The 25,519-nt window shown below is 37.9% G+C and overlaps 1 protein-coding gene across 1 annotated transcript in view; it reads left to right on the forward strand.

Annotated features, from left to right (window-relative positions):
- Nucleotides 1-25,519, forward strand: part of LOC149568689 (O-fucosyltransferase family protein) — an 87,355-nt gene that overhangs the window by 39,404 nt on the left and 22,432 nt on the right. The window contains exons 8-9 of the mRNA XM_089821580.1: nt 7,796-8,023; nt 8,136-8,333. Of these exons, the coding sequence (XP_089677706.1) occupies nt 7,796-8,023; nt 8,136-8,333 (426 nt within the window). The remainder of the gene's footprint in view (nt 1-7,795; nt 8,024-8,135; nt 8,334-25,519) is intronic.

Here is a 25,519-nt window from a genome sequence, read left to right on the forward strand (position 1 = left end):
TCTGCCCAAGGATGGGGGCAAGCGCAGGCCTAGGGCCTTAACACAAGCGCAGGCCCACACAAAAAGGTGGCGCCCAAACCGGTTGGTGGGAAGAGTAAAAACTTTTAACACAATTTTCCTTAAATTTTACCAAGGCCTGCGAATTTGGAGATGTGATAGGGTGACGTCATCCTACTGACATGCAAGAGAAGCTTTCAAGTTGACGTGCATGAAGAAAAAGGAGAAGGAAAGCTAAGATGGGATGTTTAAACAATAGTAGTTATTGCATAAAGTTTTATAGGTGAAAGAAAAGATATTATGATGTTAGCTTTTTTTAAAAAAAAATACATATTTATATACTCGAAATTATGCACCCATGAGATTAACATAATATTTATTTGTTTCTTATTTCATTTAGAAAAGAATCTGAGCAAGAATATGCTCTGTGGTCTTGGAAGGAAAGAAATTTCTCCTCATGTATTTTCCAGAGAGCTTTTTACTCCTGGGAGTGCATATTTTTTTTTGAAACAAAATTTTAACAAGGCATGGTCATGACATTTTATGCATTTCATTAATGTTACTAAGGATTAGAATAAATCTATTATTAACATTCTTCCTTAATACAAGTATTCCAATGCAAAGGAGTACATTAGGTATAGTCTCTCAATCTCTTATTTAAACAAGTATGTTTTATATTGATTCTTCAAGGACATGGTATGAGTTCTAAATTCTGATTGTTATTCTTATTGGTTTCAAGAATGCAACCTCTCAGTCCAATTGATCATATTTGAAGAACTTAGGAGGTGAATGATATTATACCCATAATTAAAAAAAAGGTGGTGGATTATTCTCATTCAAATTTGATTATAACCACCATGAAATTTATCAAGAAATGAAATATCTTTGATTTCGTAATATAGGGTTTGCTCTTGATTGATCTCATCATAATACTTATACATCATAATTGAAACTCACTATATCAATTCAACTCTTCATTATCGTAATTAAAACTTGAACATTCATAAATCAAGACATTATCTATGATTCTATTCTCCCATCTATATATATGCAAATTTATTTATTCTATTTTGATGAGTACTCATACAACTAAACATTATGATCAAATATTATGAGAACCAAATACACTCAACCATTATTTTATTGGCTAACCTGATTCAAAGGCTCAGCCGGGAAAGAATCAGGAAGAAAACCCAGTTTCGTTGCCATATACAATAAGGTTTAAAAATACAATTTACAATAGGATCTCAATCCCAAATTTCAATAATTTTATCAGATTTTCTTCATGATCATAATCAAGGAGTTTGTAATGTTTTCTGAATCTCATTTCAAGAACCATGGAGGAAACCAATATCTGATCGGGTGACAACCAAGCAGAACCAAAAGAACATCAAGCATGCATAATCATACATGGTTTACACAATACGATTCACAATGAATCAAGACTAGGGAAAGGTGGATTCTTCCAACAGGAGAAGTCAAGCACAACACCCATTCAGATGCCCAATCGGGGCTAATAACCAAGAACTTCTGTTCTTCCATTTAAACTTGCCATACTCATACCAGGTTTGTGCTGATGGGTAAGGGCCCATAACACCCTACCCTTTATCCCTCTTTTCATCCTGAGAAGAGACTCTACACAGGTTGTAGTCCAACTAAACAAACCTTTCCCAAAATTGGTCACTTCTGCCCTCTCCAAGGGTGAGTAATACCAAAACACCCATGTAAGGAAAACTCAAAAAAAATGCAAACATAAACAAGGAAGGAAAACAACCAAAAAGACATGGTTTTCAAATCTTCCCACATACCCACAACCATACACAGTGAAACAACAAGAAGATAACATGAACATGAAACCAAACATAAAATCTGAATAAGGGAGATGAGAATTTCCTACCTTCACAAAGAGGTAATGGCAATGAACCAGTTTGAGTAGAGTATCCCTTTCCTTCTTCAAGCTTCAAGAAAATCTTCTCTAAAAGTAGAGATTGGGTAACAACCCTCTAGTCCAAGGAAGGCCTCCAAATAAGCCTCCAACTCAACCACCCAAAAGGAGCAATAACTATTTTCACCCACTAGCCACCCTAGAAACTCCTAACTCAACCTACACTATGGTTAAACCCCAAGTGGAGATGAGGTGAGGTAACTCAAGATACCCATGATCAATTTTCGCACAGAGGCAAAAAGGGACTTTTTGAGTGACCTCAAAAGTCAAAGCAAGGGGCTTAGGGGTTGGAAAAGACCCCTAACCCATACCCATACCCTATGGTTAGAAAAAAACAAGTTTTAAAGCCTTAAGAAGAGGTTTAGAGTCAAATAAAATCTAGGAATAAAATAGGTCCAACTTACTATTCTAACTTAAACCAACTTGGTCCAAAGGTTAAACAATTAACCCTAAACAGCCACTGAAGCACATAACCATCTTACGAGTGTCAAGCGACACTGAAAGAACATAATTACGAACATTTAACATTCACCGAGCAAGGAAGATGCACACATACATCTCACAATAAAAATACGTGAATTACGAACAACAAGGTTTTCAAATTTAGCACATGGAGATCAGTTCTGTTCCTCTGTAGGGTTTCTTGGCTAAATATCTGCACACTCATTGCACACATCAGTAGTTCCGTAAAATCATATGTACATAAATGTATACGTATTCAAAAATTCACATAAATTAAAACATACATCAATAAGGGTTTCTTTATCCTACTTAATTCTTAACCATTTAAAATATCTTAAATCAAAGCCTCGATCCTACCTTTACTGATTTCATCAACATACATATACATGAAACATTATATGACAATCATCAAATATATCTGAAAATAACATCACACAACATGAAATAATAAAATATGTTCTAAGCATCAGATAATGTCTCGACATCTCGAGTTGTGAATAACAAAATAAGGGTAATGTATCACTATGCTACGATGGGGCAGGGCGAGGCCTCACACCAATCTGAAACCGTAGGATACCAACAATCTTGTGCTGAATAGAATCAGGAGTGTTAAAAAAGTAAATGGAAGATTTGTACTCATTAACTTTCTGGCCTGAAGCTGCCAAATAAATGTCCAAAGTATGTTGAAAGGCTTCAGCTTCCTTGATCCTAGCAAGACCCGCAAGAGCAGAATCATCAATAAATTGAAGATGGGAAAGAGAAGGTAAACCATTACCCCACCACCACCCCTGAATAGAATTTTGGGACACGTGATACTTAATGAATCTGCCCAAACCCTTAGCCATGATGATGAATAGATATGGGGAGAGAGGGTCACCCTGGCGGAAGCCTCTAGAGGCACCAAATAGCTGAGAAGGTTGACTGTTAAGAAGAACAGAAAAAGAGGCAGACGTAACACAACTCATCGTCCAACTCACCCAGTTAGAGCTAAATCCAAAAGAAAGAAGAATACTCCTTAGGAAACTCCATATAACTCTATTGTAGGCTTTAGCCATATCCAGCTTAACAAACATTGCTCTCTCCCTTGAAGTAGCCATAGAGTGAATAGCGTCAGTAGCAATAATCACCCCATCCAAAATTTGTCTTCCAGCAACAAAACCACCTTGTTCTTCTGAGATAATAAGGGGAAGCCACTTTTGAATTCTCTCAACAATCAACTTAGTAATAACTTTGTAAACCACATTACATAAGGCAATTTGTCTAAAAAACTCCAATTGATTAGCACCCTCTCTCTTAGGAATAAGAGTCAAGAAAGTAAAATTCAAAGCCCGAAGCATCTGCTTGCTAGAATAGGATTCCTTAACCACCTCCAACAAATCATGACTAATGATGTCCCAAAATTCTTGAAAGAACTCAACTGGAATGCCATCAGGACTAGGAGCCTTCCCCTTAGGCATGTCAAAGACCATCTCCTCCAACTCTTCCAAAGATATTGGACGTATGAGATAATCATTCATTTCCAGAGTGATAAGGGAAGGAATACAAGACAAAATAATATTTTCTTCATTATCAGCAGGAAGAGAGTCCTTAGAGAAGAGGGTAGAAAAGTACCAAGTAGCCTCCTAGAACAAAGCTGGCAAGGAAGTCAGTTGGATACCTTGAGAATTAACCAAATTAGGGATATTGCTCTGATTCTGGCGAGATTGCACTGTTTTATGGAAAAAGGCAGTGTTTTGATCACCTTCCTGGAGCCAATCAACTCTAGCCTTTTGCTTCCAAAAAATTTCCTCTTGAAGTTCCCATTCTTCAAGAGCTCTGAATGCAAGATCCTCCGAGAAACCTCGATCTCTAATCTCCCTTGTGATGATGCCAAGATCTTCTTGAGCAAGCCTCTTCATAGAGTGAAGGTTCCCAAAACATTGTCTATTCCATATCTTGAGCTGCCTTTTAACATATTGAAGCCTTTTAGAAAATGAGAACATAGCAGTACCATATGCAGGAGCGCCATCTTTCCACCAACATAAAACATAATCACGAAGAGAGGAGTCACGAAGCCACATCAATTGGAACTTAAAAGGAGGACGCTTTGCAATACAAGCCCCAATAGTAGAAAATTTGATTGGCCAATGATCATAACCCCTCCAATCGAGGATTTCTGAAGAGAGAGGAAGGGTGCCACTAACCCAGAAGCAAGAAACAAGAAATTTGTCCAAATGTTCTGAGATAGCATCAACCCTAGTCCTTCGATTATTCCAAGTATAGAGACCATTAGAAGGCTTAACATCAGAGAGATGCAAAAGAGATATGTGTTGTTGAAGAAGAGCAGAAGAAGGCCCCAATCTAGCGAAACCACCTTGCTTCTCCTCTAGAGCAGAAGAAGGATGATAAGGGTGAAAATTTCTAACATATTGAATATGCCTCCAAAGTTCCTCCTTTCCCACAAGATCAACAGGTGCATATACATTAGTAACCATGATTACCTCTCCTGAGTCTAAAGCAGAAGCCACCATAGAGAGAGTTGAGCGAGAAGACACCTAGCCAAGGGGAGAAATTTTCTGCAGATCCCAAAAGATAGCTAAACCACCAGCACTGCCCATAGCCCCAACACACTGGCATTGGCCACGAGACCAAATACTAGAGGCATGTTGAACCATAGACTCCACAGAGAGCTTAGTCTCTTGGATACAAAAAACATTAGGACAATGATCAACCACCAAATTTTGAATAGCCTTTTGTCTAGGGATGCTATTCAACCCCCTAACATTCCATGAGAGAATAATCATCGAGTAGAATGGGGAAAATGAGCATCCAAAGGTTTCATTGACTTAGACTCTATCAATATATCTCTTGTGAGTTTAATCTTCTCTTGGTCTGTTTTGCGCCCACTCCTTAGAGGGGGAGTAAAAGAAACCCGCTTAAAGGGTCTATGCATCAACCCCAAGGGGAGAGGAGATCCCTTAACCTTACCTGATGGTAGCACATCCTTAACCAAGTCGGCCAGAACAACATCATTATCCTCCGACACCGCAGGTGTCATCAGAGCCTCTAATACAAGAGCTACATGGACCTCACAGTTCTGATATACCACAACTTGGGATGCCCCACAAGCGTCATTAGGTACAAATCCCTCATCCGAGCAAATTGGGTCAGAAGAGATAGGAGGAGGAATACCCTCCTCTAGAACCATACTATCCATCACCTCAAAGCGATTAAAACCCGAATCAGATATTCTTTCTTTCAAAGGCCTCTTCTGACCACGCCCCTTAGCTCATGGGCGAGCAGGGGTAAATCCATCCTTATCCTGCATTTGAGCCTTACCCTTTCCTGTAGCATCTTGCTGGTTCTTCCCCTTGGTAGTATTATCCATTTGAGATTGTCCTTTCCCTATAGTATCTGCCAAACCACCAGCATTGCCGGCCGTAGAACCATCCACTTCATTGGAAGTCAAGTTACGAGGGCACTGATGTTGTAAATGACCATACTTATGACAAACCCAACAACGGAAAGGGAGGGATTTATAATCTAACTACTGCACCCAGGAAGAAGCCCCAAGACAAATTTTCAAAGAATCTAGTAATGGGTTATTCAAATTAATTTCAACACAAATTCTAGCATAAGAAATAACCTTTTTGTTGAGGGATTGATGTGCGATCGTAGTCTGCTTTCCCAACAAAGCAGCGATTTGCCAGAGGATGTCTTCACGCCAAAATTCTAGGGGAAGGCAAGGCAAGTGAACCCAAATTGGCACTGTTGAAGGGAGATCCTCAGCAGAATTAAATCCTGAATGCCAGGGTTTGACAAATAAGCCCACATGGTTGTAGAAATAAGGGCCTCCAAAAACACGATCACGATCAGACACGCAAGAGAATACAACAAAAAAAAACTATTCCCTGCCAACATAATCTCCATATTGCCTTCCACCTGCCATGAGTAGCGGATCCATGCCTCAAGAGCGGATAGGGAAATCCGGATGCCAAGAAATTTGCATATCAAAGCATGCTTGGTCCAATATTCAATGTCTTCCATTACAGCCGCTGGAAGAATAACCAGAATAGGGCGATCATGGCTACGCAGAAAACAACCATTAACTTTTTTCAACTTGGAGCTCTCCCCTGAATAAAATGATTCAGATCTCATTGCATGCACAGTTGGAGAAGAACCATCTGTTCTCACCAACGCAGAAGAAATCCCAAGCCCTGCCATGCAAACAATAAAAACCCCAATTCCAAAATAGACTACAGAAGATTTCCCAAAACCAGAACCCACGCAAACTTTGTCCAGCAGCCGGCAATCCAAACAGAACAGGGAGGAATATCAGTAAAGACCAAACAACAATCTATCCCTAGCCCAGCCAGCAGCTAGCACTTCTCATCACTCTACAAAATTCTTTCCTGAGTCACAATAGATTATATTATCATATTAATGTTATTTGTTTATTTATTATCATTTTATCAATGCTGCATGGGTACTCGTACCCACACCCCTGGTACTCGTACCCATGTACGCAAGTACCGGGTACTCGTATCCCAAGTACCGGGTAGTTGGTGGAGAGCATAATAGCAAAGGTTCTAACAACCTTGATTAAGATTTCTGATTTTGTTTTCGGTTTTTTGTTTGCATATCAGCTTGTTGTTTATCAAGCTTAATTCAATACCTAATCAGTTTGAAACTTTGATACAATGTTGATTAACAATACACTTTATCACTGTTCAAGTGAGAAGTTTATGATTTGTAGTATGTCATTGTCATATGATTTATGATCTTCTTGTTCATGTTTAAAGTCTGCCTTCTCTGCTATGCATCTAAACATTTATCATATATTATTATTACAAACATATATCAAATCTGAAACTGAAAACAATACATTACATTTGCAAACTTAATCACTGTTCTTGTTATGAAAAACCATTGTCATGACCCATAATTTCAGATTTTCTATAAATATAAAAAGTATAATATAAAAAAAGTTCGACATGCCCAAGTGCCCCCATCCCCTATTATGAAAAATAGATGTACCAGTACCCGTACCCTTACCCTAAGTACCCTGTGCAACCTTGCATTTAATATTTAATTTAATTACTATTTATTTGTAATTATAATTATATTTTATTATGATTTATATGTTTATTAATATTATTATTTATTTCAATCTTTAATCTTATTATCAGTCTTTATTTAATAAGATTTTATTATTTAATTATTCTTAAAATCCTATATGAAATGGGGACATAAGAATTTATTTCATTGTATACTGGTTTTTATTTGGATTGCAGAGAACTTATATTTAGAGCTAATTGACATATATTTGTTTCAATAGGGTGATTGATATAAATTTACTGACTTATATTTGTTTCAAGAGGGTGATTGATATAAATTTACTGTCATTTGCAGGATATGGCTGCTCATTCTGCTTGCAATTTTGGAGGTGGTAGAGCAGAGCAATTGGCCCTTGCAAAGTATAGGCAAGTACTTTGGCAAGGACGAGTGCTGAATTCACAATTTTCTGATGAGGAGCTTCGAAGTCAGGGAAAGTGCCCCTTGACCCCAGAAGAAATTGGATTATTATTAGCAGCTTTAGGATTTAACAATAAAACCAGACTTTATCTTGCTTCTCATAAGGTAAGTCGTCTTTGTTTCCTTCAAGTAAGTTTTTATGTAACTTAATGGGATTTAAATACTTATGCATTATTTTTATATCTTTTTGTATTTTTTAATTTGAATCTTGGAATAGGTCTATGGAGGGGAAGCAAGAATTTCAATACTGCGACAATTGTTTCCTTTGATGGAAGATAAAAGAAGTCTTGCAAAAGAGGAGGAACTTGCACAGCTTGAAGGCAAAGCTTCTGTTTCAGCTGCTGTGGATTATTATGTTAGTATGCAGAGTGATATCTTTATTTCAGCATCGCCTGGCAATATGCACAATGCTTTGGTAACCACATACCCCACATTTTGTATCACGTGTACTTGTCGTTTGCATTGTAGAAAGGACATTAGATACTCTGCATGACTCATTTCAAGGTTCAAATGCTTTGAGCCAGTAAAGGAATTTGACAGATATTTTTACACCATCATATCATAATTAAATATTTAGATGATTTCAGTAATTTGCAAGTGGAGTGCCAAAAAAAAACTGAAAACTGGCATATCCAGAGTTCAGTGATGCTAAACGAGATCTTTCGCCAAGGAATAAATTTCTAAATGTTAAGACCAGATCTACACAAATGAGTCAACTGTCATATTATATGAAAAAAATGGTATATGGTTTCTTAGAGAAGCCTGTAGTTATGGAAGCTAAAACCAGATTCCCACACCCTTAAGTATTTTTAAACTAAAGATCATTGGGGTGCTTGGATGCCCTCAAGATGGTAAAGGGACATCTTTGATGTTCATGGCTTCTCTGGGGATGGCCAAATGTCATAGTCACATTCAGAGTTTTTGAATGGTGCCATGGGGATGTTATCGTTAGCCATTTTTGTCCCCCCGCCAAATCTGAATTTTAAATGGCAAACATGTCTAACGGTCAATTGATTATTTCAAATTTGAAATTGCCACTTAGGTCCGAACACATCATGCTTAACCCTTATTTTCCTAGGTCTAGTCTTAGCCTTTCATGATTTTCATGCTATATCTTATGAACTATTTAAGTTGTGATCGTCCGATTGCTCTTTCATCGCCAAGCCGCAAGCTATTAGCTATTAAAACCCAGGTAAGCCATGAAGGCGCGAAACGGTTAAATCTTCAGTCAGCGCACCTTCGAAGCAATTCATGCTTGCATGCAGTTCCTGGTTGCGATGGTGTGAAGTTAACTCCAATGGATAGATTTCATGTGGATCGCAAGGTTGCTCACAATTAAGCTTAACTCAAGTTCAGGGCAGCGATGATGTGTTTTCCTTTGCTCCGCATGTTAGCAAGGTTAAAACAATCAACCATGGTTAGATGGGCAAAGTTGCGTATCATTGTTCACTTAGTCGCGGAGTTAAAGGATGGACTTTGGTTTCAAGTCGCGATCATGTGACTACCCTTCATTCGCTTGGTCTAAGAGGGTTAAGGGCAAATCATGGTTAATGCCACGAAACTATGAAAACTCTTTGTTTACATTGTCGCGGGGTTAGACGCCAAACCCCAATTCCAGGTTGCGAGCTGGCAACATATTGACACATGGACAAATGGGGCCAGATTGAAGCTTAAGCTGCATAGTAAGAAAGGGGTCAAAATAAATCTGATGATGTGATAGTACTTGATTGGTCAAAAGTACTGACAAGATGGTAGACTATGGTTCTCCCTTAGCCATCCGATTTTCCAAGATCAATGAATGTTGCTATGAGAAAATGTACGATGAAAATATATAGCGAGATAGTGACGATGCAACACGTGTCTCAGCGGGCCTGGGTGGTGAGTAAGCAGTGGCAGTTAAGTTCATTTTCGCAAGGTCATGGGCATTTTATGTTACATTGATTTCAAGCTGTGAAGTAGCGATAACAGCTAGTTTGAGTTCACGGTTTCACAAAGCAAGATGGTTAGTTAAGATAAACGGTGGCGAAGCTGCGACTAGGGTAAGGTCAACAGGTCAACATAAAGTTAGAAAGCTAGATAGGGTGGTGGAATATCCAAATAGCATTGGGCCACATGGTAGGATTGGGTGGTCAAATCTAGTTGACTTGCTGTTTTATCTAATTTGGAACATCGATAACATGGAGTAAGCAACTCTTTTAATGATGGATCGATCTTTTGATCACTTGCAACCACTCTTTGACGTTCCCCATGCATAGTAAATGTAAAGGACACTTCCCTCACCACTTGGTTATCCATCTACCTAGTCAGAACGATAATGGCTACCATTTCTGTCTTCTCAAGGCTCTATTGGCATGAAATATATGATTTCCCTACATCTGGATGTGTCTCGTGATCATATCTTTCCCAGATTTGTAGTGATTGTTCTCTGCAACCTTAAATGCAGTTGTTGTGCTTTGCATTAGGGTAGAAGCTATCCAAGTTATGCTTGAACTATAAAAGCAGATTTTGTAACCCTTCTTAGGGTCGGTCATTTTCTCTTTGATTCTATAGCAGCAGTATTCTACTCTGTTACTGTAATTTCCTTTTGTCTATAAGTGAATGTAACCCTTTGCTTTACCTTATTCTCATCAATATTAGTGCAAATCTGCTTGCCTCTGTTGGTGTTCTGTTTTCATTCTTCAATCTGCATAACATTATCTACTCTTGCCTTTGAATGTTATAGAGTGGAGTTCCTTCCTTGTGCCATTTCATTTGGTTTCTGATCTGTATGTAACTGTTGGATTAAGACAGAGTTTGAATTAGTGTGTTTTGAGGTTATATTGATGAATAGTGCATTGTTAGGTAGAGATATGACTGAACAAACCATTTTGGTGTATCACCCCCTTTAGATTAAGTTAGGTAGTTTGCTTTCATGCATTCTTTCGCCCTTTTCCTCTCAAAGAGTAGTTAGATGCACCTTGATAGTAAAGAAGCCGACCTTCTCCGGAGACTCAATCTCATAGTTCAAGTCCCACAGCTTGGAGATTGTTTCCATGTTTCATAAGGTTGCCTTTAGGTAAAAAATTTAGGCAAGGGTGCAAGCTTTTGTGACAACAATTACCAAAAATTCTATCTAACTAGATGTTTTCTGCCATATCGATGTCTTGGATACTGCTATGGGAAAGGGATGGGGGTTTCAGAGTCCATGTAACATAGGGGTTAAACCAATTCAATGTGTAAGAATTGAGGTGATGCTAGAATACATGTCTTGTTGGATGGAAAAGTGTGATTGACTGCTACACATGATGATGATAGATTAAGTAATTAATATGAAGCATGAAACTCATAGTAGGGTAGAACTTGCCATGTTGACTGTAGTGGATGCAAGCTCGTAGGATGATTATTTACTAAGCTTGTGTTCAGGATCCTTTAATTTTCTGATTCTTACTAACTAAAGTTTAAACTTAGCATAGGGGCTTTAATGCCAATGATGGGCATGATGGATCCTTTTTGTAGCATCCATTTGTTGTGATCTTTTCACAACATCACCCAATCGCAAATGAGGACCCCCTCTATTTGCTTGACAATAGAGTTGATGCCATAGTTGGCCTTAGTTTAGTGGCAATTTTGGAGTTCTCAAGCCAATAGGCTAGATTCTAGTAGCTCTAGGTGCAGGAAATGTTCAAGGGAAAGTTGAAACATAGGAGGATTAGAGTTGCTAGTGAGGCATTCAATACTTGGAATTTCAAGGACGGAAGTAAGTCTTAGTTGATGGTTTTGTTGGAGATATCTTTCTCCCATTTTCTGTGATAGCCGTCTATGATTGAGATAGTTATTAATTTTGAGGTTGCTAGTTCCGCATCCACGTGATGTGTTTCTTATGCATTCTTTGCTGCTGTCAATATTAGTTGATGATGTTTGAACTAGTCATATGCTCTGTCGGTTCAAGAAATTGATTCAGTTATCACTTCATATACCTATACATTGGAGGCATTGAATGGATTGTCGGTTCATGACATTGAATAGTCCTTTCTTGCGCAATGGTAGCAATTTCATTTGACACGACAATATTTCAACAAAGTGTTTGTCTTTTGTACGGTGGTTGGGTTTAATCTCGTACAAAATTCGAAGATTGTGGCATGTTTTGGCTCTAAAGTTATTTTTTCTTTTGTATGTTCCTCATGATGATGAACAATCGTGTTGTGTGTTTTATGACTCATCAGATAGTAGAACAAAATATTGAGATATCTTACCCTCTCTTGATCATAATCTTGTGTATTGTAAGATTGCGAAAATATCATACACATTGCTCCGAGAGTCCTTTCCTGTTAGGTCTTGATTGTGGATAAGCTTAATGGTAAATGTGATATGTTGTTTTATCATGAGGGGCCTTACATTTGCATTGCTTAGATTGAATTCAAATCATACTAGATGGGAGTTATTGAAATATATAGGGTACTTTTTATGCATTCTCACAAAACGTGCGGAAAGCGAAGGAGAAGGGTTTAGAAATTCCAATCTACTTCTAAGGGTAATGACAACAATAGATAGCCCTTTGATGGAGAAATTCTAGAATAGCCAAGCTCTGTTTCGCCAAGATATACTACAACTACACAAGAACTGGTGCAATCTTTGGAGGGTTATGCCAATGATTTTCATACAACAACGATCACCATGAGAGCGAGCAATGTAAGTTGAATAGTAGAAGTTAAGCATTTATAAAAGTGGGGTTCAAGCTAACTTTGCACAACAACTTACAATTAGTAAATCATTAAAAGTATGAATCGCAGATTTCATCACACTCTCCATTGTAATCAAAACATTTTATCTAACAAATTTAATCTAAATGAGGGAACAATGAAACCACACAAGCAAAAATTATATCATGTAATCACCATGAAACCAACAATGAACAGTCTATTCTCTTGGTGGGAGTCCTCTCCTATTGTCTCAAAGACATGATATCCCAGTGTCAGCTCTCAAAAGTATACCCGATTTCACTGGTGAAACTTCCATCTCCCCTGTAGAACATATTCAATAGATTTGAAATGTTGGTAATATACATGGTATTACAGAGGATGATTTTGCTGTTAGGCTTCTAGCTTCATCCTTAAAGGTAAAAGCATTACAATGGTATAGAGGTTTGCCTCAAAACTCTATTATTGATTGGGACGGGTTAGAAGCAGGGCTTTGCAAACACTTTGAAGATAAAAGTGATCATTTATCATTTTTGGAGCAGCTAACAACTATCAAGAGAGCACCCCATGAATGCATGACTGATTTTAATTACAGATTTTAGAAGACATGGGATAGAATACCTACTGCAGTAAAGCCTTCCCCTGGTAATGCTTTCTTGCATTACCTTAGAGCCGTAAATAGTGATATTGCTACCACAATGCAAACCATGGGAGGAGACACTTTACTAGATGCTTATGAAATTGCTGTAAGGGCAGAAAATATATTGATACACGGAGGGAAGTTAGCTTCAAGGCCTCCAATGCCTTTCTTCCCTGATATGTGTAATCATCAGCCTATTGTACCTCCTATCCCTTCCACATCTACAAGTTAGCTCCTTGCTATTGTCCCTTCAGCTTCCACACTTGAAATTGAATAGATGAAATTAAAGATATGATGCAGTCCATGATGCAAAATATAGACAAGAAGTTGTAGGGTCAAGGGATGAAACTAGAGGATAGTTTCTCTGTAATGCAAAAGATGAGTAACAAGGTGGTGACCCTAGAAAGGCAACAAGCTCAAAATAATAAATCTCCCCTACTCCAGTATCAAGGTCCCATACATAATAGGCTTCCAAATCAAAATCAGAGTCATGTTCCATATAATCAGAATAGACCTATCGGCAATAGCCGTGCTACAAATATAAACCTAAATAAGGCTTTAGTCCCTCAAAATAATCTTGCTCAAGATCAAGATTTCTGCCCGTCTTGTAACTATTCCTATGGATATTGTATGTGCCAGAAGGCAGAGTCTTACTTAGCATTAACTACACAAGAGCAAGCAACAGAACACCAATATAATGTTAGCCAACCTATTGATGCTTCTCATCTACAACAACAGGGTGATTGTTCTTTCATGAACCATCAATCAGAGGAGCATTGTCATGCCAGTCATGATGCTATAGCCCATAACACCAGAAGTAAAAGGAGAGTTGTTGAGGATGCTGCATCCTCCTCGTCTAATCAAGCTTCAACTTTAGATGCTGCTCCTCATGTGCCAGTAATGAATACACAATCCAATATTGCTCCTCAACAGAAACAAGACATGAGCACCAAGAAGTCTACTGAACCTCAGACTTCTCAAATTCAGCCACTTATCCATGCAGCTCCCAAGGCTTCAGTCAAAGCAACTAATACTCCTTTCAATGTGGTAGATCAAATGAAAAAGACTAATGTCAATATCTCCATATGGGATGCTGTTGCTGCTATTCCATCACAAAAGAAGTTACTGCAGCAAGAGTTAGAGAGTATAGAGGTAAAGGATCAACCACCTAGAGAAATGATGCAACAAGCTTGATGCAACCAATAAAAGGAGGAGAAACAAGTAAAAAAATCAGGCCTCTTCCTTTTTATGTTTCCTTGATCATAGGAGATAAACTAGTCCATAATTGCACGATTGATTCAGGGGATAGTAGTTCTGTAATGCCTAGAAGTGTAGTTGATCTCCTTGGCATCAAATATGAGCCCATAAATAGGGATGTGCTCCAATTAGATGGTAGCTCCGTCAAGACTGTAGGGATCTTACAAAATGTGGAGATGGCATTGCATGCTTGCCTTGTTTGTACTGTAACACAAAATATATCAATAGCTGAGGTCAAACCCCATTTTGCCATCTGTCCTTCCAGAGACTTTACTGCACACATAGGTGGCTATATTTCATCTGATTGGTCTTTCAAGTTTTTTAGAACAAGGTATGGAACAAAAGCTTCCATAAGAACAGAGCCTCTAGCCCTCAGTTATATTGCAACCTATACTCCAAGTCCCATAAGCATGAATTGCACTATTTTTGAAGAGGAGGATGGAGACATAACGCATGAGCCTGCTACTGCCTTAGCAGAAGTGCCTGATTATCTTTTGGATGAGTAGGCCATTGCTTACCAATTTGGTCTAGTACAAGAAGCCCTAGAGACAGGCCTTGGCACATATTGCATATCAGAAAAGGATGTTCCTATTCCTAATCTCATAAAGAGGAAAGAAGATATTGATGGACTATGGAGCATGTTCTTTGATGGTTCAAGGAATAAGAATGGCTCAGGGGCCGGTGCCATGCTCATTTCCCTTGGATTGGAGAAGTACTATTTCTCTTATAGGCTCCAATTCAGCTGCACCAATAATGTACTAGAGTATGAAGCTTTGATCCAAGGTCTCCAACTTGCACAAAAGAAAGGAATCAAGGCTCTAAGGGTCTTTGGAGATAGTGAACTAGTTGTTCATCAAGGAGCCAAAATGTCACTAAGAATAATCTGCTCAAATCATACAAACATAGAGTTTGGGATCTGCTTGAAGGTTTTCAAGCATTCAACATTCAGAGTGTTCCTAGGGGAGAAAACAAACATGTTGATTGGCTTGCAGCAATTGGTGCTTCTTATGATGTACCAAAACATGTTAAGGATAACAAGGAGTGACACATCAGAGTGGTGGTAAGGCTTGCAATCATAGACAACAGTACCAATTGGCAGGTGTTTGATTTTGATGTACAAATTGTCAACTTCCTGCAAAGTGAAGCAGAATCAGAATTCTCAGAGAGGAATCAATCTAGGCTACAAGGCCAGTATGGTGATCAAATCATGAACCTCAGTTCAAACAAGTTACCCAAAGGCCTAATCACTTTGTAGAGTATCTTTAACCATGATGATCAAGCAAGGAGCAGAAGTATGAATCTAGCTGCCAACAAAGATGATCCCATAGCAGTTGTAATTGCTGATGGAAATACTCTCAGCTTGGGAAACGTATGTGTTGAGGTTGAACAAGAAAATTTTGTTCATTTATGTCAAGAATTCAATGATGTATTTGCATGGACTTTAATAGGGCCTCTCTTAAAGATCACCATCCTCTCCCTTCTATGGAACAAATCTTGTCCAAAGTTAGTGGTTCAGAGAGATTTTCCTTACTAGATGGATTTTTTTGTTATAATCAAGTATTAGTTCAAGAAAGAGTCTGATAGATACAAGACTGCTTTCATTACTAAGTGGGGCACTTATGCCTATAGCAAGATGCCTTTTGGACTAACTAATGCAGATGCTACCTCTCAAAAAGCAAAGGAGATGGCTTTCAAGAGAATGATTGAAAAATTTGTTTTGGTTTACCTTGATGACATAATAGTCTACTCCAAGGATGTGGCAGATCACTTTGGTCATCTGAGGCAAGTATTTATCAAATGCAGAGAATACAATGTATCCCTAAATCAAAGCAAGTGTATGTTTGCCACTAGTCAAGGGAAATTGCTTGGACATATTGTGTCTAAGGAGGGTTTGACTATTGATCCCGAGAGAACAAAGGCAATTCTTGCTCTCCCACTTCCTACTCATAAGAAGGGGCTGCAAAGCTTCCTGGTAGAATCAACTTTGTATGGAGGTTTATCCCTAATCTTGCTACCACGGTTCATCCTCTTACAACTATGCTCAAAAAGAATATGGTCTTCACCTGGACAAAGGAAGGGAGAGCTAGTTTTGAAGAGATTAAGGCAACAATAGCATCAGTTCCTACCCTTATCAATCCCATTTTTGATAAAGATTTCATTCTCTATACCCTAGGGGGTGAGTCAAGCATCTCAGGTGTCTTAACACAATTAAATGATACAAATGAAGAACAAACTACAACCTTTTTTAGTTAAGGGCTAAAGAACTATGCAGATAATTACAATTATGTAGAAAAACATGTCCTTTCTGTCATAAGGGCCTTAAAGAATCTTAGACATCTTTTGTCACATAATAGGATCCAACTCTTAGTCCCTCATGCAAGTGTGAAGGACTTTATTTTAAATAAGGATGTCAATGAGGAGGGTTGGATGGATCACTAAGGTCATGGAGTATGACATAGATATCAAGATCACCGGACTTGGAAGAGGTAAAGGACTATGTGAACAGATGATCTCATCCCAGGAGCCAACTAAGGAGGTTGCTCTAGTTATAGGAAATACAAAATCAGCCGGGGATGGAAATTTGAATGATTGGATGCAAGACATGACAACCTTCTTGTTGGGAGAAGGATATCCACAAGGGTTAAGTAGGGCCAAAGGAAGACAATACAGATTGCAGTCTATCTCTTTTGTCCTAGTGGATGCGATTCTTTTCAGGAAGGATCTCAATTTAGCCTTATTAAGATGTATCAACCCGGATCAGACATATAGGATGATTAAAGAGTTTCATGATGGTCCTGATGGTGGCCATTTCTCAGCTAGAACAACAATTATGAAGATCATGAGAGCTGGTTATTATTGGCCAACTTTGTTTCATGATTGTTATAAATATATAAGGAAATGTGAGAAGTGTGCCTTCTTCTTAGGCAAACAAAGGTTAATAGCTCTTCCCTTGCATCCTATTCAAGTTGATCTACCATTTGCCCAATAGGGGCTAGATTTTGTTGGTCCAATCAATCCACCTTCTAGCTTTGGTCACAAGTGGATCGTATCTGCTACAGATTACTTTACAAGGTGGACAGAGGCAATAGCCTTGAAGGATGCCACAAAGACATCAGTGGTAGAATTCCTTGATGGAATTGTTACTAGGTTTGGTACTCTAACCATAATATCAGATAATGCTAAGTCCTTTGTTGGGGCTCACATTTGTTCTTGGGCAATTGACCATGGTATCTATTTGAGCACCTCCTCAAATTACTACCCCCAAGGCAATGGCTTAGCTGAATCCTCTAATAAGAACCTGATTAGAATCATGAGGAGGACTATTGAGGACAATTAGAGGTGTTGGCATTCAAAGTTAAAGATAGCCCTTTGGGCTGACAGAATTACACCTAAGAGAGCATTAGGAAATTCAGCTTCATGTTGGTATATGGAAGGGAGGCCAGACTTCCTATTTCCCTTGAGTTCCCCTCTCTTGAATTAGCTCATCAATTGAAGCTAATGGAAGATGATGTCATGACAATCTGGATGGCAGAGTTAATGGAGTTAGAAGAAAAGAGGCAACAGGCTATGCAGACACTTGAAATCATCAGCAACAGGTCAAAAAGAGCTTTAACAAGAAGACTAAAGCTAGGGTTTCCAGAGAGGGAGATCTTGTTCTTAAGTGGGATGCAGATAGAGCCAAACCAAACAGGCAAAAAAAATTTGATGCTATCTGGAGTGGACCTTATGTATCACTAGTTACAAGCAGGCCAATGCTTTCCAGCTATCTAGCCCCAATGGTGATGTTCTGCCCATTCCAGTGAATGGTATTTACCTCAAACCCTATTTCTAGTGAGGGTTAGGGTTTTCCGTTTATATTAGATTAGTTCTAGTTTTCGAAGAAGTGCTAGGCACAGGTGATCTCTCTGTGAGATAGCTAGTTTTTGAAGGTTTTTGAGGTTGCAGAGGAGGCAAAGTTTCAGAGTTTTTTGTGGTTGCAGAGGAGGCAAAGTTTCAGAGTTTTTTGTGGTTGCAAAGATTGCAGTTCTTTAGTGTTTCTGGTTTTGCAGAACAGATCTCAGTTTTTTACGACTCCATAGCCCAATGGATGGTTAAGGTCACTGGTCATATACTTAGCAGGCGAGTATTCCCTCTGAGTCACCAGAATTGTTAGCCATTTTTGCCCCCCCACCCCCCCAATCTGAAAGCATGTCTAACGGTCAATTGATTATTCCAAATTTGAGATTGCCACATAGGTCTTAATGCATTGTGCTTTAACCCTTATTTTCCTCGGTCTAATCTTAGCCTTTCATGATTTTCATGTTATATCTTATGAACTATTTAAGTTGCGACTGTGCATTTGCTCTTTCATTGCCCAGTCGCATAACACTTAACACTTAGGTAAGTTGCGCAGGCACGAAACGGTTAAATCTTCAATCAGCGCATCTTTGGAGCATTTCATCTTTGCATGCGGTTCCTGGTTGCGATGGTGCAAAGTTAACTCCAGCAGACAGATTTCATGTGGATCGCATGGTTGCCCACAGTTAAGCTTAACTCAAGATAAGGGTAGTGACGTTGCGTTTTCCTTTGCTCCACACGTTCGCAAGGTTAAGAAAGTCAACCATGGTTAGATGGGCAAAGTTGCGAATCTCATTGTTCGTGTAGTTGCGTAGTTAATGGATGAACTCTAGTTTCAAGTTGTGATCATGCGACTACCCTTCATTCGCTTGGTTGTAGAGGGTTAAGGGAAAATCATGGTTAATGCAATGAAATTGCGAAAACCCTTTGTTCGCATTGTCCAAGGTTAAACGCCAAACCCCAATTCCAGGTTGCAAGCTGGCGACAGACTAACACATGGACAAGTGGGGCCAGATTGAAGCTTAAGCCATGTAGTAAGAAAGGGGTCAAAATAAATTTGATGATGTGGCAATACTTGATTGGTCAGAAGTACTGATGAGATGGTAGACTATGGTTCTCCCTTAGATGTTCAATCTTCCAAGATCAATGCATGTCGCTATGTCACTATGGGAAAATTTACAATGAAAATATATAGTGAGATAGTGATGATGCAACATGTGTCTTAGGGGGCCTGGGTGGCGAGTAAATAATGGCGGTTAAGTTCATTTTTGCAAGGTTGTGGGCATTTTATGTTACATCGATTTCAAGCTGCGAAGCAGCGATAACAACTAGTTTGAATTTTTGATTTCGCAAGGCAAGACGATTAGTTAAGATAAAAGGTGGTGAAGTTGCGACTAGGGTAATGTTAATAAGTCAACATAAAATTAGAAAGCCAGACAAGGTGGCAAAATATTCAAATGGCATTGGGCCACATGGAAGGATTGGGCGGTCAAGTCCAATTGACTTGCTGTTTGTTCTGATTTGGCACGTCGATAACATGGAGTAAGCAACTCTTTTAATGACGGATCGATCTTTTGATCACCTACAACCACTCTTTGACATTCCCCATGCATAGTAAATGTAAAGGACACTCCCCTCACTGCTTGGTTATCCATCTACCCAGTCAAAATGATAATGGCCGCCGTTTCTGTCTTCTCAAGGCTCTATTGGCATGAAATATATGATTTCCTGCATCTAGATGTGTCTCGTGCTTATATCTTTCCTAGATTTGCAGTGATTGTTCTCTACAACCTTAAATGTAGTTGTTGTGCTTTGCTTTAGGGTAGAAGCTATTTGAGTTATGCTTGAACTATAAAAGCAGATTTTGTAACCCTTCTTAGGGTCGGTCATTTTTTCTCTGATTCTATAGTAGTAGTTGTTAAATTTTATAACTTCATAATCTTACTGTTCTGATAAGACAGATCGTACGGGTCTGATTATAGATATGATATAATGCCTTTGAAAAGGCCTATAAATATGATATATTGTCTTCTAGGTAACCGACATCTATCTTAGGTTAATTCTTGTTTGTCTAAACACTAAACAAGATTAGTTAAGTGTTACCTTGTCTAAATCCTAAATAGGCACCGATTTATAAGAGACAGTCCTGGCCGACCTAGGAAAGGACATGGCCCTTCTAGGGTCATGTTCCTTAGTCACCATATTTATAGAGGAATGTTTGTGGATAAAGAGCACACAAATCATATTCAAGTCTGCCTCTTTAGCAGTCGTTCCTCAACGATTTATTGAAGAATATAAAATATTATTTTCAGAACTGTTATTAGCAAAAGAAGATCTCATATACAGTCAGAAATTGAACAAGGCAATCTTCATTAAGGGAAATATATTAGATCAGAGATTGTTGCAGATTTTATTGAATATTTCCATCAGAATTTGCAGAAACTTTACATGGTATCAGAGTTCTGGTAATCGAACCTAGGCTCTGCAAAATTCAGTTATTAGACTTCATAAATATCTAGCAACTATCTCCTATCTTCAATGGCATACACAATTGGACTCGAGGACAGGTTTGATGGGAAAGAACACTTTGAGGCCTGGAAATTCAGAATCATGATGATTCTTGAAGAGAACAATGTAAGACAATTCATTGATAAAGCATCCAAACAACCGCCAGTTGAACCTCATAAATCCATCTGGAGCAAAGTAAATAGGAAAGCAATTCAAATCATATTAGATGGAGTAAAAAATGATATCGTACCCATGCTTAACATCAAACTGCATTTGATATGATGAATGCATTACGAAATGCATATGAGGTCAACAATGCAAATAGGGTTCTAGCATTGAAAAGGCAACTAAATCACATTCAGATAAAGAAAGGAGAATTAATAAATTCTTACTTCCTAAGGGTTGCTGGCATTAGAGATGAACTATCAAGTATAGGAACCATTATTAGTGATGTTGAATTAACACCTAATGGCTATAGATGAATTACTAGATTCATGGGAGACTTTTGCACAAGGAATAAGTGCTGGAGATAATCTTCTTGACTTCAACAGACTTAAGAATGATTGTCCTCAAGAAGAATCCAGAAAATTAAAGAAAGGAGGGAAATTGAAAATAGAAGATGAAGAACTTCATGTTCTTAGTACTAACTCCTATAAGGGCAAGAAGATGCATTTCAAGAAGAAAAAGGGAAATCAAAAGAATGGAAAAGCCAAGAAAGATTTATCAAAAAATAAAGTGTTTCAAATGTGAAAAATTTGGACACTACAAATCAAATTGTCCTGAGAATTCTAAACAACAAGTTAACTGTACAAATGTTATTAGGGAATAAGATACGTATGATCCTGAGAATCGTGTATTGTACTCCTCACTATCAAATGAAATTTCAAATAAAGCATGAGTAATTGATAGTGGATCTTTTAGGCATATAATGGGATGCAAAGAAACACTAAACTCTCAATTAGAGAAGGTTAATGGTGAAGTTACCATTGGTGATAATTCAACACACTCCGTTGAAGGAATTGGAAATTGCACCTTGAAATTAAAATCAAGAAATACTCTTCTTCTCAAAGGTGTACTCTATGTACTAGGAATTAAAAGAAATCTAATCTCAATTACAACACTTGAAGATGATGGGCATAATTTTGCATTTGTGGATGGCAAAGTATTAACTTGGGCAAAGAACTCCTCAATTAAGAAAGCAAAGTTGATTGGTCAAAGAAAATGATACATGTATGAATTAAATATAGAATCTAGTCGACCTAGCCAAGCCTTAGTTCATGAAGCTGCAGACATAAATGAAATATGGCACAGAAGATTAGGGCATCTAAATTTCAAAACCTTATCAACTATGGAGAAGATGGTTACTGGAATACATAAACTAAATAAAGACCACTCAAGCATATGCAAAGGGTGCACTCTGGGTAAGAACACCAGAAGTCCATTTCATGATAGTACTAGGAAAACAAAAAATGTTTTGGAATTAATTCATTCAAATTTATGTGGACGTATGTCTATTCCTTCTCTTGGAGGATTCTGGTAGTATATCTTGTTCATAGATGACTTCTCTAGGGAAACATGGATTTACTTCTTAAAATGCAAAGAATTAGAAGAAATCTTAAAGATTTTTAAAGAATTCAAAACATTAACTGAAAATCTTTCAAGGCATAAAATTAAAACCCTTAGAACTGATAATGGAGGGGAATATACCTCAGATTTCTTATTAGGGATTAAGAGGGAGTACACTGTTCCTTATAATCTAGAACAAAACGGGGTAGCAGAAAGAAAGAATAGGACAATTATAGAAGTTGCTAGAGCTATGATTTTTTATCAAAATCTAGAATATTATCTTTGGGCAGAAGCCTCTTATACTGCTATAAATATTCAAAATAGAAGCCCTCACTCCTACCTTAGAGATAAAACTCTTGAAGAAATATTTACCAAGGTCAAACCCAATATAAGTCATCTTAGGATTTTTGGGTGCCCTGTATATATCCATGTTTCAAAAGAAAAGAGAACCAAGTTAGAACCCTCGGGAAGGAAAGATATTTTTGTAGGGTATAGTGAAACATCTAAGGCATATAGGATTTTCATACCTAGATAGAAAAGTATTGAACTTAGTAGTGATGTGATATTTGAAGAAGATCTTGCATTCAAAAGAGCTCTGAGTTCTGAAGAACTTTCTCCTTTATCTAGTTCTGAAAGAAATAGTGAATCTGGGTCCCAGAAGGAGAACTTAGAAGAAATTGAAGATGAAATTCGAAATATGAATCTTGTTGGAAATCAAAATTCAAAGAAAAGACAGCTTTGGGCCATTAAAACAATTGAGGCAGCTCAAGACTTTGCTGCATTTTTCGGAACAGGCAAAGAAAGCAAAAGACCTAAAAGGTTCTCTAGTTATACAACAAACACGAGTAATTTATCCAAAACAGAACCAACCAATCCTTCAGATGATATTAAACATACAGCTTGGAAAGAAGCTATGACAGAAGAATACCAATCTATTATGAAAAATGATGTTTGGGAAATTGTTCCAAGAGGGAAAATCTATTGGGTCTTCCAAGTGGATATTTAAAATAAAGCATGCTGCTGACAGTAGCATTGAAAAGTATAAAGCTAGATTTGTAGCCAGAAGATTTTCTTAGAAGGAAGGGATTGATTATGAAGAAACCTTTGCTCCTGTTGCCAGATATACATCTGTAAGAGCAGTCTTACAATTGCAGCATCAAAGGGATGGAAAGTACATCAGATGGATGTAAAAACAACATTCCTAAATGGAAAGATTATAGAAGAAGTATATCTGGAGCAACCCGAAGGATTTGAAACTCATGATCCTAATGTTTTTGTTTGCAGGCTCAAGAAAGCTCTATATGGGCTCTATATTGTTTCCATGTTTCACAAGGTTGCCTTTAGGTAAAAACTTTAGGCAAGGGTGCAAGCTTTTGTGATAATAGTTACCAAAATTTTTATCTAACTGGATGTTTGCTGCCATACCGATGTCCTAGATACTGCTATGGTAAAGGGATGGGGGTTTTCAGAGTCCATGTAACATAGGTGTTAAACCAATTCACGTGTAAGAATTGAGGTGATGCTAGAATATGTCTTGTTGGATCGAAAAGTGTGATTGATTGTTACACATGATGATGATAGATTAAGTAATTAATATAAAGCATGAAACTCATAATAGGGTAGAACTTACCATGTTGATTGTAGTGGATGCAGGACTGTAGGATGATTATTTACTAAGCTTGTGTTCAGGATCCTTCAATTTTCTGATTCTTACTATCTAAAGTTTAAACTTAGCACATGGACTTTAATGCCAAGGATGGGCATGATGGATCCTTTTTGTAGCATCCATTTGTTGTGATCTTTACACAACATCACCCCATCGCAAATGAGGAGCCCCTATATTTGCTTGACAATAGAGTTGATGTTGTAGTTGGCCTTAGTTTGGTGGCAATTTTGGAGTTCTCAAGCCAATAGGCTAGATTCTAGTAGCTCTAGGTGCAGGAAATGTCCAAGGGAAAGTTGAAACATAGGAGTAGAGTTGCTAGCGAGACATCCAATACTTGGAATCTCAAGGATGGAAGTAAGTCTTAGTTGATGGTTATGTTGGAGATATCTTTCTCCCATTTTCTGTGATAGCTGTCTATGAATGAGATAGTTGTCCATTTTTAGGTTGCTGGTTCTGTTTCCACATGATGTTTTTCTTATGCATTCTTTGCTGCTGTCAATATTAGTTGATGATGTCTGATCTAGTCATATGCTTTGTCGGTTCAAGAAATTGATTCAGTCATCATTTCATATACCTATATGTTGGAGGCATTGAATGGATAGTCGGTTCATGACATTGAATAGTCCTTTCTTGTGCAACGGTAGCAATTTCATTTGACATGGCAGTATTTCAACAAAGTGTTTGTCTTTTGTATGGTGGCTGGGTTTAATCTTGTACAATATTCGAAGATTGTGGCATGTTTTGGCTCTAAAGTTATTTTTTCTTTTGTATGTTCCTCGTGATGATGAACAGTCGTGTGTTTTATGACTCACCAAATAGTAGAACAAAGTATTGAGATATCTTACCCTCTCTTGATCAGAATCTTGTGTATGCTAAGATTGCAAAAATATCATACACATTACTCCAAGAGTACCTTTGTGTTAGGTCTTGATTGTGGATAAGCTTAATGGTAAATGTGATATGTTGTTTTATCATGAGGGGCCTTACATTTGCATTGCTTAGATTGATTTCAAATCATACTAGATGGGAGTTATTGAAAGATATAGGGTACTTTTTATGCATTCTCACAAAACGTGCGAAAAGTGAAGGAGAAGGGTTTAGAAATTCCAATCTACTTCTAAGGTAAATGACAACAATAGATAGCCCTTTGATGGAGAAATTCCAGAATAGCCAAGGTCTTACTTCGCCAAGATATACTGCAACTACACAAGAACTGGTGCAATCTTTAGAGGGTTATGCAAATAATTTTCATACCACAACCATCACCATGAGAGCGAGCAATGTAAGTTGAATGGTAGAAGTCAAGCATTTATAAAAGTGGGGTTCAAGCTAACTTTGCAGAACAACTTACAATCAGTAAATCATCAAAAGTATGAACTGCAGATTTCATCACACTCTCCATTGTAATCAAAACATTTTATCTAACAAATTTAATCTAAATGAGGGAACAA

The sequence above is a fragment of the Cupressus sempervirens genome, chromosome 3 (genome assembly GCF_028749045.1).
Source record: "Cupressus sempervirens isolate cs-2001-9-10 chromosome 3, ASM2874904v1, whole genome shotgun sequence".
NCBI lineage: Eukaryota > Viridiplantae > Streptophyta > Pinopsida > Cupressales > Cupressaceae > Cupressus > Cupressus sempervirens.